The sequence below is a fragment of the Copadichromis virginalis genome, linkage group LG1 (genome assembly GCF_057382275.1).
Source record: "Copadichromis virginalis isolate Kocher_CV1m ecotype Utaka linkage group LG1, C_Virginalis_male_GT1.1, whole genome shotgun sequence".
Classification (NCBI taxonomy): domain Eukaryota; kingdom Metazoa; phylum Chordata; class Actinopteri; order Cichliformes; family Cichlidae; genus Copadichromis; species Copadichromis virginalis.
Window position 1 is genome coordinate 8,603,389 of NC_140618.1, and position 15,615 is coordinate 8,619,003.

Below are 15,615 nucleotides of genomic sequence, written 5' to 3' on the forward strand. Positions count from 1 at the left end.
ACCTATGACAACCACAGCTGCAGTTTTTTAAGATATCAAAATACATCTCTTTCCGATTTTCACAAAACTTTGTCTTTTGATCTACTGATCCAGTTTTTAAATGGGCAATTTAATATTGGAAATAAGTTGGAAAAAGCGAACGTGACAGAAATAAAAAAAGAATAATCAAAGAACTGTGGAAATCAAAATATCTTGGCTTTTAGAGTTTAGCATAAATGAAAAACACACACACACAGATTCATGCATTTCCATTAATGGAGCAGTACTGTGTTTCACTGGAAACTGCATGGTAAACACATCTTTCAAACTCCGAACTTTCACTTTGTAAGACAGGCCTTGTTTTCCCCCCAAAGAGGCAAAAATCTTATTTTGGGGGTGAGTGGGACAATCATTTTACTTTTCCAAAAAAGATAACAGTAAGCCAAAGCTTCACAGAATAAAAATGTGGATCTATCATGTTAGGTCTTCAACTGACATAATTTTGTGAAAAAACCTGGACGTAGCATTCTTGGCAAAAGAGATTATGCAGATGAAATAAATTCCTCACCATTCTCCAGTTTTTGTGACATTTTATTGAATCCGTTATCTCATCTCATGAATCATATTATTAACAAGTATTCTTACTTTTCCCTTCCCTGCCTCCCTGTCTCCACCCCTCGTGGACACGAGCCAGCTGTTTCTACAGAGCGCACTTCCAGATGATGATGGTGGTGAGGAACCAGGAGCGCTGTTCACACGAAGACAAATAAATCTTTGCAAAGATTCTGAAAAATGAGTGTTTGCGACGTGCTGCTGACAAAACTTCAGACTGCACAATTTTTAAAGATTGTGATTTTATTTTGAGACAGAACTGTCATTTGTGATTTGTCATTTAATAAATACATATTAAAATTCACACTGTATAAAGAAATTAAATAATGAAACAGTACAGCAGAATGAAAATCTTGCAAACAAACATACAGTATAATATTTTTGATAATTGTATTAAAGCTCCCTTTTGGAATATTCAAATAAATGAAATCTAAACGGTCCGTGAAGACCTACAACAGCGAGGATCATTGGCTTGCCACCATCTATTAAGTTTTTTACCGTTTCACAGAGGCCCAGTTATGAAGGCTTTACTTGAACTCCACAACTCAGTGTATCCCTCAAATATAAAGCCAGTGCCAAACCTAAGAAAATGCATGTCTAGTGTAAATAAGGCAGAGGCCGCACCTCTCCAGTTTTCCCCTCATAGCGGTGGAGAGAACTCCATCAGTGGAGAGAGCATGGTGAGCCTGTGGTTCACCCACAGTAAAGGCAGTGGGGGGGAAAAGGGGGGTGCGGAGTAGTATGTAGCTGTTTGTACAGGCCTCTATATCATATATCGTACACATCATCTATACTATTTGCTGAAAATGCTTTTGAAACATCTTAATGTCACAGCTCTGGCTTATTTGTATTTTCAGTTTTTCGTAGGTTTAGTTAAACTTCAAATACATTTGAATGTTCTACACCAAACCAAAATGCAACAGTGCCAGTTGCGTGTTGCCGTGACAGTGTTGTATTGTCATACAAGCTGTCCACCATTTACATATCAATGGTGTGTCAGTAGGAGGGGATTCGGGCTAAGCAGGGCAACAACAGTGTAAAGAACAGGGAACTTTCACATTCAGCAGTGTGCAAATCCAAAATTCAAGAGTTTCTTACCAGCCAACTTTTTTTTCCTGAAAAATAATAAACAGAAGTTCACTACCTGTCCAATCATTTCATGTAAAAACTTTACAGCATCAGCCAAAACATTGACCACATTTGGCTGGCAAGTGCAATATCCCACCCAGATAGTGTACTCAGTTGGTTAGGATGTGGTGTGATTTGGCTACAGCAGAAAGCTGGTCAGGTGAAGGCTCTGTGTCCAACCTGTACACTGACAGACAGCCGAGGAGTTCCAGTCTTCCCACGGTGGCTGTCCTGTTTACTGCAAACAGCAGGCTGAGAAGACAGAAATGTGTCAAGCTCCACTTTTTCAAGATTACAACACATTTCCTACAACATTTGAAATAATTATTCTCTAAGGGTTCGGTAAACACATCTGGCATCCAAAAAGATGAAGAATATTTTCCAGAGTTGCTTAGGAAACTTTTATGTTATTCATTTCAACTGATTAAAGGAAAACAGTGTGTTAGACTAAACATCTTCAACATTTTTATAAAAACAACTCTTTATAAACATTTAAAGTTTATTTATAAATTAATTATCTAACTTAATGCGCGTTTGTGTTACTACCTATGAGCTTAAATGTGATGTCTTTCTCCTTCTCCTGCTGTGTACAGAAGTGCACATCAGCAGCCCAGGTGTTCTGTCTGTGCCACTGCATAATTAGCAATCACCGTTACACTACGTAGATATCACTTCATCAATCAGTTTTCTGAATCTAAATTCAATTGTGAAACTTTAATGAAAGTACAGGCAGATTAAAGACCAGCTAATGTCCGAATTGACTGCATCAGATATTCAAGTCCTCACATGCGTCTCTGTTAGGTAATACTTAGGAGAGTCCAGGGCTGCAGTGCATGTGTGAAAAGTGCTTTAGTGTGTCGTCTCCTGTCCACTCTCCAGCATAGACAGACTGGCATCCCACCAAATAGTATATGTAGTTTGCAGTATATGTATACTCTTCTTGTGATTTTAATACTGATGTTATAGCAGTGACAGAAACTAATAATCATCTGCATTTAGAATAAAATGTACTCTATGCTTATTAGGCCTGCATCAGAATTCTGGCATGATCCCCATGTTTCAGATTTTTCCATGAAAATCCAATTGCTTATACTTGTTTGTGTATTTTTTTTTTCTTGCTGACATTTTCTGCATCAGGGTAACAAAAGAAGCTTTGAATTATTTTCTATAACAATCTTCTTCTGAGGTGTTACAGCTCTAAGCCAACTCATCTTTGAACAAAGCCAGTACAAACAGCCACTGACACTGATAAAATATAATTAATTTTGTAAACACACTAAATCGTGACCTTGGAGGAGATGCGAGTCTTCTTTTATTGTTTGTTGCTGCATGAGCCAAACAGAACATGTCCAGTCCTTTTCCGTAAATAAACCTTTATGTAAATGGAGTTATCAGATATTCATCTGCCAAGACCTTCATTTCTATCCCCTGCTGGGCTACACTGATCATGCATATGATGCCAGTTTAAATATTCAGGGCTCCAGGCTTGTAAGGGAAAGGTGCTGTACATGGACTACCAAGACAGTCTGACATGTGATTTTTTAGAGGAGTTTAGAGATCTCAGTTCTCAGCAAAAGTTGGTTATGCTTATGTTGGTGTAGTCTAAGGTCACCAGACAGACTTGGGCGTAGCTGCGACCCTCTCTACTACAGCTACTGTTGGATTAGTGCCAGCCAGGCTGACTGTGGTGTGGTTTTATTAAAATAACACCAGCAGAATAAGAAGCCACATTCTTCATGAAACTTAAACGGCCTCTACAGTCATCAGTTGCCTTCCCCCGTTCCTGTCTTTTTTTCTTTTTTAAATTCATAACTCCCCAGGAATCCCTAGCGGAGAACAGGATATTGTCCCGACTTTAAGTATTTACTATCCATCTAGGAGCAGAGCTTAGAAAATATGAGGAATTAGGTTTTGTCTACAAAGGTTACCACTACAGAAATTTGCAGATATTAAAACTTAACTTTGTGGAGACGTTTGACATGTAGCGACACAAAAGGAACAAAAAGCAACCCTTAAATAGAAGTTTCGAGTTTAGACTTTTTAAAGTTATTATTTTTTTCTTTGAATATGTCTCACTTTCACAATATAGGCTATACGGGAGGACAGGGCTGCATGGAAATAAAATGAAAGAGTCAGGGAGCCCAGCAGGGCGGCCAGAGCAGCAACAGAATGGCTCATATTTTACTAGTGGAAAAAACTTCAGTGAAAGGACATTTCATTGCAACTTGAGATGTGTGTTCCTCACCTACAGCAACTTCCACCACATCCCCTCACTAACACTACATATACTGTAGCTACTTATCAGAATGGCTGCAAGGTAAAATCAAAAAAGTAAAAACACATTTAAGGGCAAAGTAATGATTACACAACACAACAGGGAGACTCACAACTTCTGACGGATTCTGCGAGAGATTCTCGATCCAGAGAAACGTCCCTTTGAGTCTCCTGCATCTGAAAAATTAACAAAACATGTATCTTAAGATCCTTGCCTCTGTTTTTTTGTAAATCAAATGTTTTCTCATACAGTCTGGGGTCTTTCTTCTCCTTCACTTGAATGTACGCTGAAGGAGTGCATGCTTACCTTAATATGCTTTTTGAGGTATTCAGCTCTGCTCATGAGGCTTTTAATCTGATGAGATACAAAATTCCAATAAATTTGGTAACAGATACACAGTTACAACACAGGCACAGTGGCTTTCATTTTAAACATGTTTTCTACTCAGGATTTTAACTGTGCCTGCAGCATGAATCCAGAAGCAAGGCTGACTAGTTAAAATATAATCCATCCCATAGTAGATGAGATAACAGATTGTACAGATATTCATAGTTCCTAGACTTCAGTGATCCCCCTTTTCTCTGGTTTTTAATAAAAAGTCTTCTTTGTTATCAAAAGGCTGTAAAACAAAACACATTAGTACAACCCTCAGCTGTAGTTTGTGGTTACATAACACTAGTAATTCTCAGACAGCTTCCAGTATGACCATATAGTCTAATTTTTTACATTTTATTGTGACTTAATTGCCTTTAAGTGAAGTATACAGATGGTTAATTGTTTTTTGTTGTGTATTATGTATTTTATTTATTATTTACTCTACACTGTGCTGTTTTTGTGCATAAAACAAACAAACAAACAATAAATTCTGGATGCATGTTGGCAAAACCTGAATTAAATCAGATCAAACCAATCATCTCTGCAACTTAGTATTTCTATTTTTTGAAAAGATTTCATATGGCACACACGTGCAAGCGGTAACTGCTGTCATCACAAGGCTCGAGGATGCTCTTTACTGTGGTAATCAGTCCTTTGGTGATCATGAAGGTTTTTGGCTGCACCTAATACCTAGTTGTACCCCCACTTTGTCACAATTTAAAGCCAGCTCTCTCAGGTCTTACTGAAGTAACATCTGAGGATCGTAATGACGGGAGACCTAAATTGATGACGTCCATAATGTCCCTTTAAAACACCAATCTTTGGAGCCAAATAATCATTCTGACCACAGGTTTTTAGTATCCGGCTCTGACCCCAACCTTATGTAGCCACAAAACTTTAATCACAATCCCTTTAATCACCAACTACAATAAATGTGGAACAAATCTACACGGGTAAGCAAAGTATATGGGGCATGCTGATAACTTGCAGAAATTTTATTACCAACAAAGGCTACAAGACAAAGAGATCCCATGTATGCTCAGCCATAATGACACTATGTCAACATACACTAGCTAGATCCAAGCTATGACTCACTACTGAGAAGCCAGAATATTGAATTACAGCTTTGAGAGACCAAAGTGTGCTCAACAGTAGATATGAACGCACATGGAGGCCAGCCATGGCAGCATGTGTTGGCTTTTTTAGGTTCTCACATACACACATGCTTTCAATCTAATACCCCAAACTCGCCTCCCTAATGCTGCATTAGATTATTACAGCCGCAGCTGAATTTACTTAAGACAAGCACCCATAAAACTTCAAATAGGGAGGTCTACACGGCTCATTCAATCCCCCCCCCCCTTTTTTTTGGCTTTGTTGTTGAAATATGGCTGTCTGTTGTTGGATCAGTTTCTGGATTAACAATCTTCACAAAAACAAAAGACTCCGGAGCTTTACCAACAGACATACACAACACCTCATCAATGCAAGAATCCAGGATCCTAATTCCTCAAAGTTACAGTAAGCAATCTTACAGGATTGCAGAATTTAGGGTTTTATTCAGCTTCGTTGAGGATGTTGGAAAAACATGGCTATTATTCCCCCAGGTTCTCGCAAGTGTAAGAAGATTAGAAATAAATAAATGGATGCTGACCTTCTTGACATTTTAGATTCATCACATCCCCACATTTTTAAAAACATTTCATTTTTAGCTGACTGACTTTAAAGTTGACATTACTCTTTTGCAACAGAGGCTTTCCAGCCTCTACAGTAACTGAAGTGGATTAGAAAAAACAATAGTCTATGAATGAGACATCTAGCTAAATTTTAGCAAAGTTTTTAAATTGTAAAACCAAAAAAAAGCACCATAAAGCTTTATGTAACTGATAATTTGTCAGTATGTGTACCTCTGCAAGAGTGGTCACGTGACACACTGGTAATACAAGATATCCAATTATCTACGTGGACAGTGATCTATGGGTATGTTACAGGAACTATAGATGATGAATTATATTATTTGTTCTTTACCAAAAAACAAAACAAAAACAAAATCGTATTTGATGAGTGGAAAAAATGCTTGCAGGTTATGTGATGGAGTGTGTATTGTGGAAGGTGATCAGCTGAGGGCTCAGTGGAGGTAGGAGATTGTCGTTCCTACTGTGAGCACTGAACCAGAATCCCTTCCTCACACACTCACCTCGCTGTGGAGCAGCTCCCTCCTGCGGCCCTGGGGCTCGGCTGGCTCACCAAGAGGAGAAAAAAAAAGACATAAGAATAATGAGGAAAATAATGAGGAGATGAAGGGAGGAGAGAAGTCCAATACCTAATTACTTAGTTTGTTCTGGGAGAGGTCAACTACAAGACTGGATTTCACTAGTGAGGTTCAAGATGGGATGGTTTCTAATGTAGGCCAGTGTTTTCACCAACTACCATCCAAAAGAGAAGACTCACAGAAAATGGAGAGAGATGAGCAGTAAAAAGAGGAGTCTGTGGTAGTTAGGCATGATGAAAAGCTGTGTGGCAAAGAGCTCCTAGACAGTCAAAGAACCAATCTTTTCCCCCGACTATACTCCTCATGGTATCCTCTGCCACAACAAGGCTCCCTGACACTGGAGAGAGAAGGTGGTTGGGACTGCATTCACCAACCAACTAAACCAGTATAGCATAACAAATCTAAAAAAAAAAAAGAAAAAAAAAAAGCTATCAGCGTTATTCTACACGTGTAAAAATTTTCTTCAGACAGCTTTAGAAACTAATATCCATTTCAAGTGAAAAAGTAACAGTATTTTTTAATTGACCAGATTTGTTTCAAAAGCAGTATCTGAATGCTTAGAGCTCTTGTCTATTAGAAAGATAATAGTTTTTGTTTGTTTCCAGTGTGTAAACACAAATAAGTGAAGTGTTCTGTCTGAATGGGAAGCAGATGGCAAGGCTTTCATACCACACACAGGGTGCTGGCACGGGTCTCATCCCAGCTCAAAGCCACATCTGGATCACTCTATTCCACCTCTTCCATTGGGCTGATCTTCCAGATGAGCTCATGAACCCAGCCTAATGGACGCCAGGCCACAGACAGAGTCACTGGAGTCTCTTCTGTTACTCTGTCTGTCATACTAAGTGTCCCCATCTCTCTCCAAGTCTGTGGTTTCACAGTCTCTTGTCTTTCACCCTTTCAGATTACCTTTCACTCTCCCCCGGTCACCCTTTCTTTGCATCCACCTCTCTAAAAGACCCTTTGTCATGTTTAGTATCTTTTCTTATTCTAGTTAAATTACTCTTTATTCACTCTCCAACGTCTTTCCCTTGAGGATCATTTTTCCTTAGCTATTTCTTGACCTAGCTATAGCCTCAACTCTAACTGAATTTCCTGAACTCTGAGTCCTAGCCTACTCATTATTACCCCACTTTACATAACTCTAAGTGCCAAGCTGCCTTTTAAAATTATTTTTCTTCAAAATCTTTCTTATTTTTCTCTCTCTAGTACCAAATATTTGCAAACACACGAACAAAGCTGCTACAGTCTCAGTGTGCAGAGAAAGTACCAGATAGAGGACTACAAGATGGTTTCATTGTCTTTGGTGACACTTCAGCATTCCCTATGCTTTAGCACTTTAGCTTACCTTAAGAACCGGTGAAGTGGCTCAGCAACCAACATCTATAAAAATCTGAATAACTGATGTTATAACGAAAGAAATGTATTTGTCTACCTGCTAGTCCCAACAGTAGTTCTCCTAAACACTGCTGGTACATATCCAGTGCCTCAAGGTCATCTGATCCACTCTCCTCCTATACAGGAAAGTTAGGCAGAAATTATTTAAGCCAGTATATCAAGTAACTAAAAACTAACTAGCACCACTACTACTACTACACAATTTATTCCCTTCTTGTTGGCTGCTGAAACAACAGACACAAAACTGAAAAAACAAACAAACATTTGTTTGGTTCACAAATGAGCTTAAAAGATGTGGTTTGGATATCAATCTAAGAGAAGGGTTTGGTTTTTTACTCTTCCACTTAGGTCTTATTCTCCATTATATTGCCTTTACTTCACTTTGCCTTTATGTGTAACTACAGTGATGTCATCATCCCGCAATAAACCCATCTAACCTTAGCAATGGCAGTAGAGGCCATCTCCAAAGCAGCTAGCAGACGTGGCTGATCTTTAGACATTTCTGCAAATGAAGAAAAACAGAAAACTACTTTGCATTGCTGTTGAATTTAGATGGACACACAGCAGAACTCATTCTACTGAAACATATGCAGAACTTTGAAATTAGCATGAAATATTGATGCATCTTATGACAAACTGTATTGTGGACACAGTGGTTTAGTTATATATTTGAGTAATTGTTTGAGCTTCAGACTGAAGAAGCTTCTCGATGAGAGGTAAAACGTCTTCAAGAAACCTAAATAAGTCCAGACACTTTTCTTTCCAAGCTCTTTAGACTACGATGACCTGGATGACTGAAAACCTTCACAGACATTTCACCTCCAGGACAAAGAGAAATGAACATTTTTTTCCTTCTAATACTGATTAAAGTTTTACATGTTTCATCTTTGCATGTTTGCTATTCTACAAAAACCCATTTTGAAGTAAACATCCAATTATTTGATCTAAGTTAAAAGAAAAATGATACACAGTGTGTGGCTAAACAAGGCTCAAGTTTGATTCATAGTGCAGCACTAAGTGAACCTGGACTTCACAGACATGTTGCTTGAATGAAGGCTGCAAAGACTGGTGTGTGGCCTTGGTAATAATGTGTGGTGTAAACATAGGATATTGATTAACAAGCACAGTGCTTATGTAAAACAAAATACAGCAGGCTACATCCAGCTTGGGAGCCATGTGGTGCCTCAGCCTCTGCCCGGAGATGTATGTTTTTTATTTTTATTTTTTGTTTCTTTACCTCGGAGGATGTCCCTGGAAGTCCGCGCCTGCTCGAAGCTCAGCCTGTTGTCCGAAGCTACCAGGGCTTTCAGCTCCTCAGCTCTGGACACATACTGCCTGACCTGTGGAAAGGCCGCTTACATTGACTTAACTTAATTACATCAACCACAACATATGGTTCTCATGCTCTCTATACACACATATGGTTTTCATAAAGAAGAATTCATTACAAGTGAGAGCCACTGGATTATAGGGAAAAAAGCAACTGAAAATAGAGGGCAATCCACATGTGAATGTGAGGACTGTTTTCAGGCCTACCTTTTGCCTGAGGGCCTCTTTACGTTGACAATTTGTTTCATCTAGGGAGGGCAAAGAAAAGAGATGTGTTGGTTTTTCATTTATTGAGTTTCCTTTGCCAGTTTATTGTGCTGGAACAAAGACAGTGCATCATAGTGGGCCTTAAGTCATAGACAGGATATTATGGTGGTTGTTGCTCTTACAATAAATAGCAGGGACAAAGTGCTCAAGAGCACTGCAGTAAAGCGAGAGTGCTGCAGACCTCTCCCCCTCCTGGTCCTTCTGAACGGCCTGTAGGACCAGCTTTTTCTGGAAAGAAGAAACAGAAAGTGGTATTACTGATTGGAAACGGATACAAACGTCTATTCATTAACACCACACAGCGAAAGTATGTTTACAGACCTACAAACGCATGTATAAAAGTCAGTCACATACAAAATATTTCTTGAAAATCTGGAATAATCCTAGTCTCTTACCGCTTTCACTATACTTTCTGCAGTTGGCATGTGCTCCATATCCACAAAAGGGTGGGTAAAGAACTCTGCAAAGGTAATCCGGGCATCTGGATTTCTCTCCAGCAGCCGCAACAGAAGGTCTCTGCAGTCCTTGGATACCCTGGCCCCGGGAGGGAGCTGATACAAAACACAACCTTATTGCATTGCATCCAATCGGCATGGTGATACAAGGAAAAAGGACAGCACATTGTTACCACAGACCCTCTGGTCTCACGTTGCTACTTTCTGTCAAAAGATGACCTTTAAACTCTCTGTGTGAATCCCTGGATAATGGGCCATGTGCTAATGCAATCAATTAAGTCTAAGACTAATGTCTGATTCAAGAATCCTAGTGTTTTGAAAGTCCTCCAACATTAAAGTGCACGGATCGCGGATGCCCCAGTAGCCCATCACGTACAAAGGCTGGACAGAGGGTTTCATTACTGTCATGGGACCTTTGCTGCACGTCATTCCGCCCCTCTTTCCCCTTTTCTTGTCTCCATTAAAGAAAGGGTAAAACAAGCACATGTTTTCTTGATAATTCTTCCAATCTTAAGCCTAATGTGGTTTGCGCATGTGGCAAAAAATAGGACAAAGACACAAATAGAGTTATTAGTTACTAAGCCATTTAATTAATTATCTCTCTCTGTCTCTTTTTTAAGAGATCACAAGCCCTTGTTTTCTGTATGTAAACACAGTTTTCAGTCCCAGACTGCCCTCTTAAATCAGTATTTGTCAAACTCTGGAGTAGACCACAGAATCACTGCAGGAGAGGACAAATGAGAAGAGTAAAAGTATGGAATGAAGCTAAGAGAGGATAACATTTATTTAGGGAATAAACAAACAGCTTATGCTGCTGTCTTGATGTTTATTTCACTCAAATTCATCTAGTATCTTTTATTATTTCTCATCATTTAAAAGTTCATGTTCTTCAGCTTCCTAGAAGAGACATTTCATATTGTCTTGAATGTTGTAGGTGATTTAAGAGGACCAGTCATGTTTCAGTAGAGCTTCAATTGCTGGTTCCTCTTGAGTGGAATAGTTTGCCATCTAGTGGTTAAATCCAGTACATGGGAGAAAAATACTTGCAACTGTTGTGTTTTCTACACAGGCCACCTACAGCATATTTCAGATTTACTGTTAGGAAATTATTACTATGCTATCTAATTTGAAGAAGATGTAATGATACATATCAATCTGGAAAACCTGATCAACCCCAATATACTATGGAGATACTGTACAAATGTAACAAAATGAAATGCTTAAATTTGTGCCTTTGCATACTGACGAGCAATTTTTATAAACATAAGAAACATAACTATAGCATTCAGCAGGATTTCTACATCCATAGTTGGAATAGTCATTGTCATTTGCACATTTGCTCATAACCAGTGCAATTCAAGTTTTTCTAACACATTCACCAGATTGCTCATAACTTACTTCAATAGGTTGGTTGCTCCTGATCTTCTCCTCTAATTCAGCATATGACTTTGATGCAAATGGTGCTCTGCCAAACAATGCCTCTGTGTGCACAAAAACAATGGGCAGTAGATTATTACAAAAGAATAATTATGCAATAATTACTGAGTACTTCATAATAAAAAAAATAAAGAAAGTGATTCAACTGAGCAATCTTAATAAACTCTTGCACACAGATACACAGATAGACAGACAGATAGACAGATAGATATTAAAACAATCAACAACTTGAATGTTGGATTTTATTGAAAAATTCTGTGCAAATGAAAAATTAAATTAATTCTACTTAGCTTTTCTAAAAAGCACATAATATAAAATATTCTTTTCATTTTGCACTGTACAGTGTCACACCGATAGCACACGTTACTGCTGTGTGCTATTACAATATTATTGCACAATTACTGCACTAAAAACCCATAAAGGGCTCTTCACCACTCTGTCACTTGATGATTAATAGTTCAATTCTACTTTTAGCCTACTGAGTGAGCTCTTTCAAGCCTGCAGGGTCAGTCAGCTGATTAGCCTTTTATTGCTGGAAAAGGAGTGGTGTCAAGATATTATAAATTACTGTCAGAAGTGAGACACACAACATGGCACAGGACAGATTACACCAGATTCTGTGTACCCAGAACCACATTAGTTGCCAAGATGTCTAACACAAATGCATTACAAGTGACAAATGAAGCAAAGTATTCTTCATGTTGATGGCATTTCACATTCACAAGAGATAAAATATGTGAACACGCAGTACTTGCCATAGAGAATAACTCCTACAGACCACAGATCCACCCTGGAGTCATACTGCCGACGGCACACCATCTCAGGAGCCATGTAGAGAGGAGAACCTCTCAGGACACTCTGCTCGTCCCATGGGGACATGTATTGTGCAAAACCAAAATCTGTGGGCAAATTAGGAAGTAAATTACATCTGAAACTATCTGTTTATTCTCTACCAGTTGGCATGTTTACAGTAAAACATTAGCTTCCCGTGCTTGTTGTTTAGTGAGTGCATGTGATCACCTGCTAGTTTCAGGATAGAGCCGCTGAGCAGAATATTCTGGGGTTTCAAATCCAGGTGTGAGATATTTCGCTCATGAAGAAACTGGAGGGCACAAGCTGTTTTTGTGGACAGATGTAATAGCTCAGGATAGAATATGAATGCAATTTTATTCCACAAACAAGTATGCACAGCTGAAAAAGTTTTCGAATTGGATTTAATTTCCAGACTTCCTAAAACGGGTATGTAAAAACCTGCTTCATGCTGATTGCTTTCAAACAAGTCTCTCATCAAAAACATTCACATAAAACTTCAGCAATATTGTTTGAAATGGGAATCACCCACCAATCTGCTGCAGGAAGCGCCGAGTCACACTCTCAGGTAAAATCCTGCGACTGCGAATGAAGCAGGAGAGATCGCCACCAGAACACCATTCAAGAATCAAGTAAATATTTTCAGCATCCCACTGATGAAAAAGAAAAGTTCAGACACTGAGGGACAGAGTCGAAGCAAGAGTATTAGTTTTATTTCACATTTATTTCGTTAATATCTTTCTTAATGTTTTAAAAACATAAATATCAGCTAAAAAAGAAGAAAACAGGAAGAAAACATATAAACAAGAGAGAAATTATATAAAAAATTTATATAGAAAATTATATAGAAAGTGATATCCAAACAATTAATGTAGAAAAAGGTGCAAATATAGTAAACACAATATTGTAAATAACAAAATGCTTTAAAACAATTTATTATTTAATCTGGGAAAAGTTTATATAATAATATGGGTCTAGTGCCTTTCTGTTCCTTTTTCCTATTTTATTGATTTTTTTAAGTACCACAAATATTATTTACAGTATTTTTTTATTTTTATTTTGGGAGATTGCTGCAACTGGTCCAGGGTGTATCCTGCTTCTCACCCTACAACAGCTGGGAGAAGCTCCCGCCCTTATATTCCTGAACTAGATGAACAGTTATTAAAAAGCCAGACAGATAATATGGGACACAAAACTCTGCTCATCAAAAAAAAAAAACCTTGCATAAGTACCAGCTATACTAAAACACATGTATGAGCTTACCTGGAAGTCTTTCAGCTGCACTATATGAGGATGGCGCACAGTCTTTAGGATTTCAATCTCTGTGAGCAGATTTTCTGTGGAAGCCTTGTTAAGAGTCTTCTTTCCAACTACTTTAACTGCAACCACCTCTCGACTGTTCCCCTGCAAAACAAACAAACAAACAAAAAAAGGTTTTAACAGGACTGCATAGTCATTTGAGAAATCAAGTACGCTCCATGACTAAAAAGTCCACAGAACCAACTTCAGCAGCAATGACTTGTGACCGTTTTCTGCATGACTACAGTTTCTCACAACATTATGGAAGAATTTTGGCCCACTCTCCTTTACAGTGTAGTTTTAGTTAACTGAAGTTTGTAGAAATTAATTTATATTCAGCTCTCTTAAGGTCTTGCCACGCTTTTAAATCGGGTTGAGCTCTGGACATTAACTGGACCATTCCAAAATCTTGCTTCTTTTCTTTTTCAACCATTCGTGACCAAATTAAGACAATGCTTTAACTATCAGTCAAATAGCCTCGCATTTTACTCTACAATATTGGTGCCGAGATCCTGTGGCTGAAAAACAAGCCCAAATTACCACTCCACTAATGTTGTTGACAGTTGGCAGGTGTTTGTGTTGATATGCTGTGTTTTTTGCTAAGTAGGGGCTGTACATTATAGCCAAACATCTCCACTATGGCTTTGTCTGTCCAAAGGACATTGTTTCAGAAGTCTTTTGATTTGTTATGTGCCATGTTGATTTGAGAGATAAGAACTTTTCTCCTGATAACCCCTCTTAGCAAGCCATATTATTCCGCCTTTTTCTAACTTTACCATCATGAACTTGAACATTTAACATGCTAGCTGAGGCTTTTGGAGTTAGGCTAGGCCTCTGTTAGGCTAGGACTCGGAGTTCAGGAAATTCAGTTAGAGTTGAGGTGACCACTTCTAAAAAACCTCAGCTTTTTTAGAAGTTGTCACACTTGCAGATGATCAATTAATCAAATGCGCAGGGTTGCATGGACACCTGTCTAAACTTTCTTTTTGACATTATTATGCATAGTGCATAACATACTCTGTGTGAGCCTTAAATGCAGAAAGAATTAGGAATGTAAAATGTGTGGTATATAATCAAAATGACTAATAATACCCACATTTACATATCACAGATTAACTCACCTTCCTGTAGGCTTTGTAGACTGTAGCATATGTACCACTGCCCAGCCGCTCTGTGAGAATAAAGTCTGACAGTTTTGGAGGAGCAAAGCTGGAAGTTGATGCCATGTTGCCACCAGCATGAGATTCTCCCACACAGATCTAAGCTGGAATTTAAGATCGATATGCTGCCTGTTAATACCAAATACCTAATTTTAACCAGCACGAAGAGAAGGAAGGGAAAGTCGTCAGTCTGACCACAGCCATATCGCTTCAAAACTATTGCAATAAAGCGTATTTCAAATATTCTATCAAATACATGTTTATAGTATAAACATTTTATTGAGTTGGCGTCACTTATTCTTCTCTATCCAGGCAGGCAAATCAATAGTTTGGTGAAGACTATAGCTTCAGTTTACTTTCGGTTGTTGTATCCTGAATTCATGCCGAATTTCAGACAGGCTAATGAATGCTCGTCTAGCAAGTATTTATCATCCTAATACACAAAAGAACCGTAAACAGTTTTTTTTCTTTAAAAGTGCACACATTCCTGTTTACCCTGTTAGCTTCAGAAGTTCTAGCAAGCTAACTTAGCACTTTTACATTATGCTAGTATGTACACAGCCACTAGATGTACTCGAAGTAAACCAATGCCCGGATTAAACACAGAGTATATACAGGTTTCCTGGTTCACACAAAAATAACAAATGGACCAGGAAATATCTGTCACGAACCTGTAGGCCAGCCGCAGCATATGAATGAGGAAAGTACTGTTTACATCCCTGCTGTTAGACTGTCTCATGCTGTACAGCAGCTGACGTCAACACGTATTAAAAATATGTTACTGCCTCCTAGTGTTGATACTCCGTTACTGCAAGTCAA

General features: G+C 38.5%; 1 protein-coding gene across 1 annotated transcript; it reads right to left on the minus strand.

The window, feature by feature from the left end:
• Positions 1–1,815: 1,815 nt before the first annotated feature.
• ulk3 (unc-51 like kinase 3) lies at positions 1,816–15,475 on the minus strand. Its single transcript, XM_085444804.1, has 17 exons — positions 15,468–15,475; positions 14,758–14,807; positions 13,601–13,741; positions 12,870–12,990; positions 12,548–12,643; positions 12,283–12,426; positions 11,489–11,571; positions 10,031–10,186; positions 9,758–9,863; positions 9,576–9,616; positions 9,277–9,379; positions 8,477–8,541; positions 8,077–8,155; positions 6,567–6,607; positions 4,301–4,348; positions 4,107–4,170; positions 1,816–1,971 (listed from the first exon to the last, which is right to left on the minus strand). Exons 6-17 carry the CDS (start codon positions 12,404–12,406, stop codon positions 1,955–1,957), a joined length of 927 nt encoding a protein of 308 aa, XP_085300930.1. The 5' UTR covers positions 12,407–12,426; positions 12,548–12,643; positions 12,870–12,990; positions 13,601–13,741; positions 14,758–14,807; positions 15,468–15,475; the 3' UTR covers positions 1,816–1,954.
• Between the last annotated feature and the right edge of the window lie 140 nt (positions 15,476–15,615).

What these genes read in the sequence shown, in the direction of transcription:
- ulk3 (XM_085444804.1), bottom strand. Translation starts at nt 12,406, where the DNA reads ATGTCCCCATGGGACGAGCAGAGTGTCCTGAGAGGTTCTCCTCTCTAC. An exon ending in CTTTGTCCCTGCTATTTATT is followed by an intron (nt 9,617 to 9,757) that starts GTAAGAGCAACA and finishes TGCCCTCCCTAG; the next exon opens with ATGAAACAAATTGTCAACGT. An exon ending in GGGAGCTGCTCCACAGCGAG is followed by an intron (nt 4,349 to 6,566) that starts GTGAGTGTGTGA and finishes GTATCTCATCAG; the next exon opens with ATTAAAAGCCTCATGAGCAG.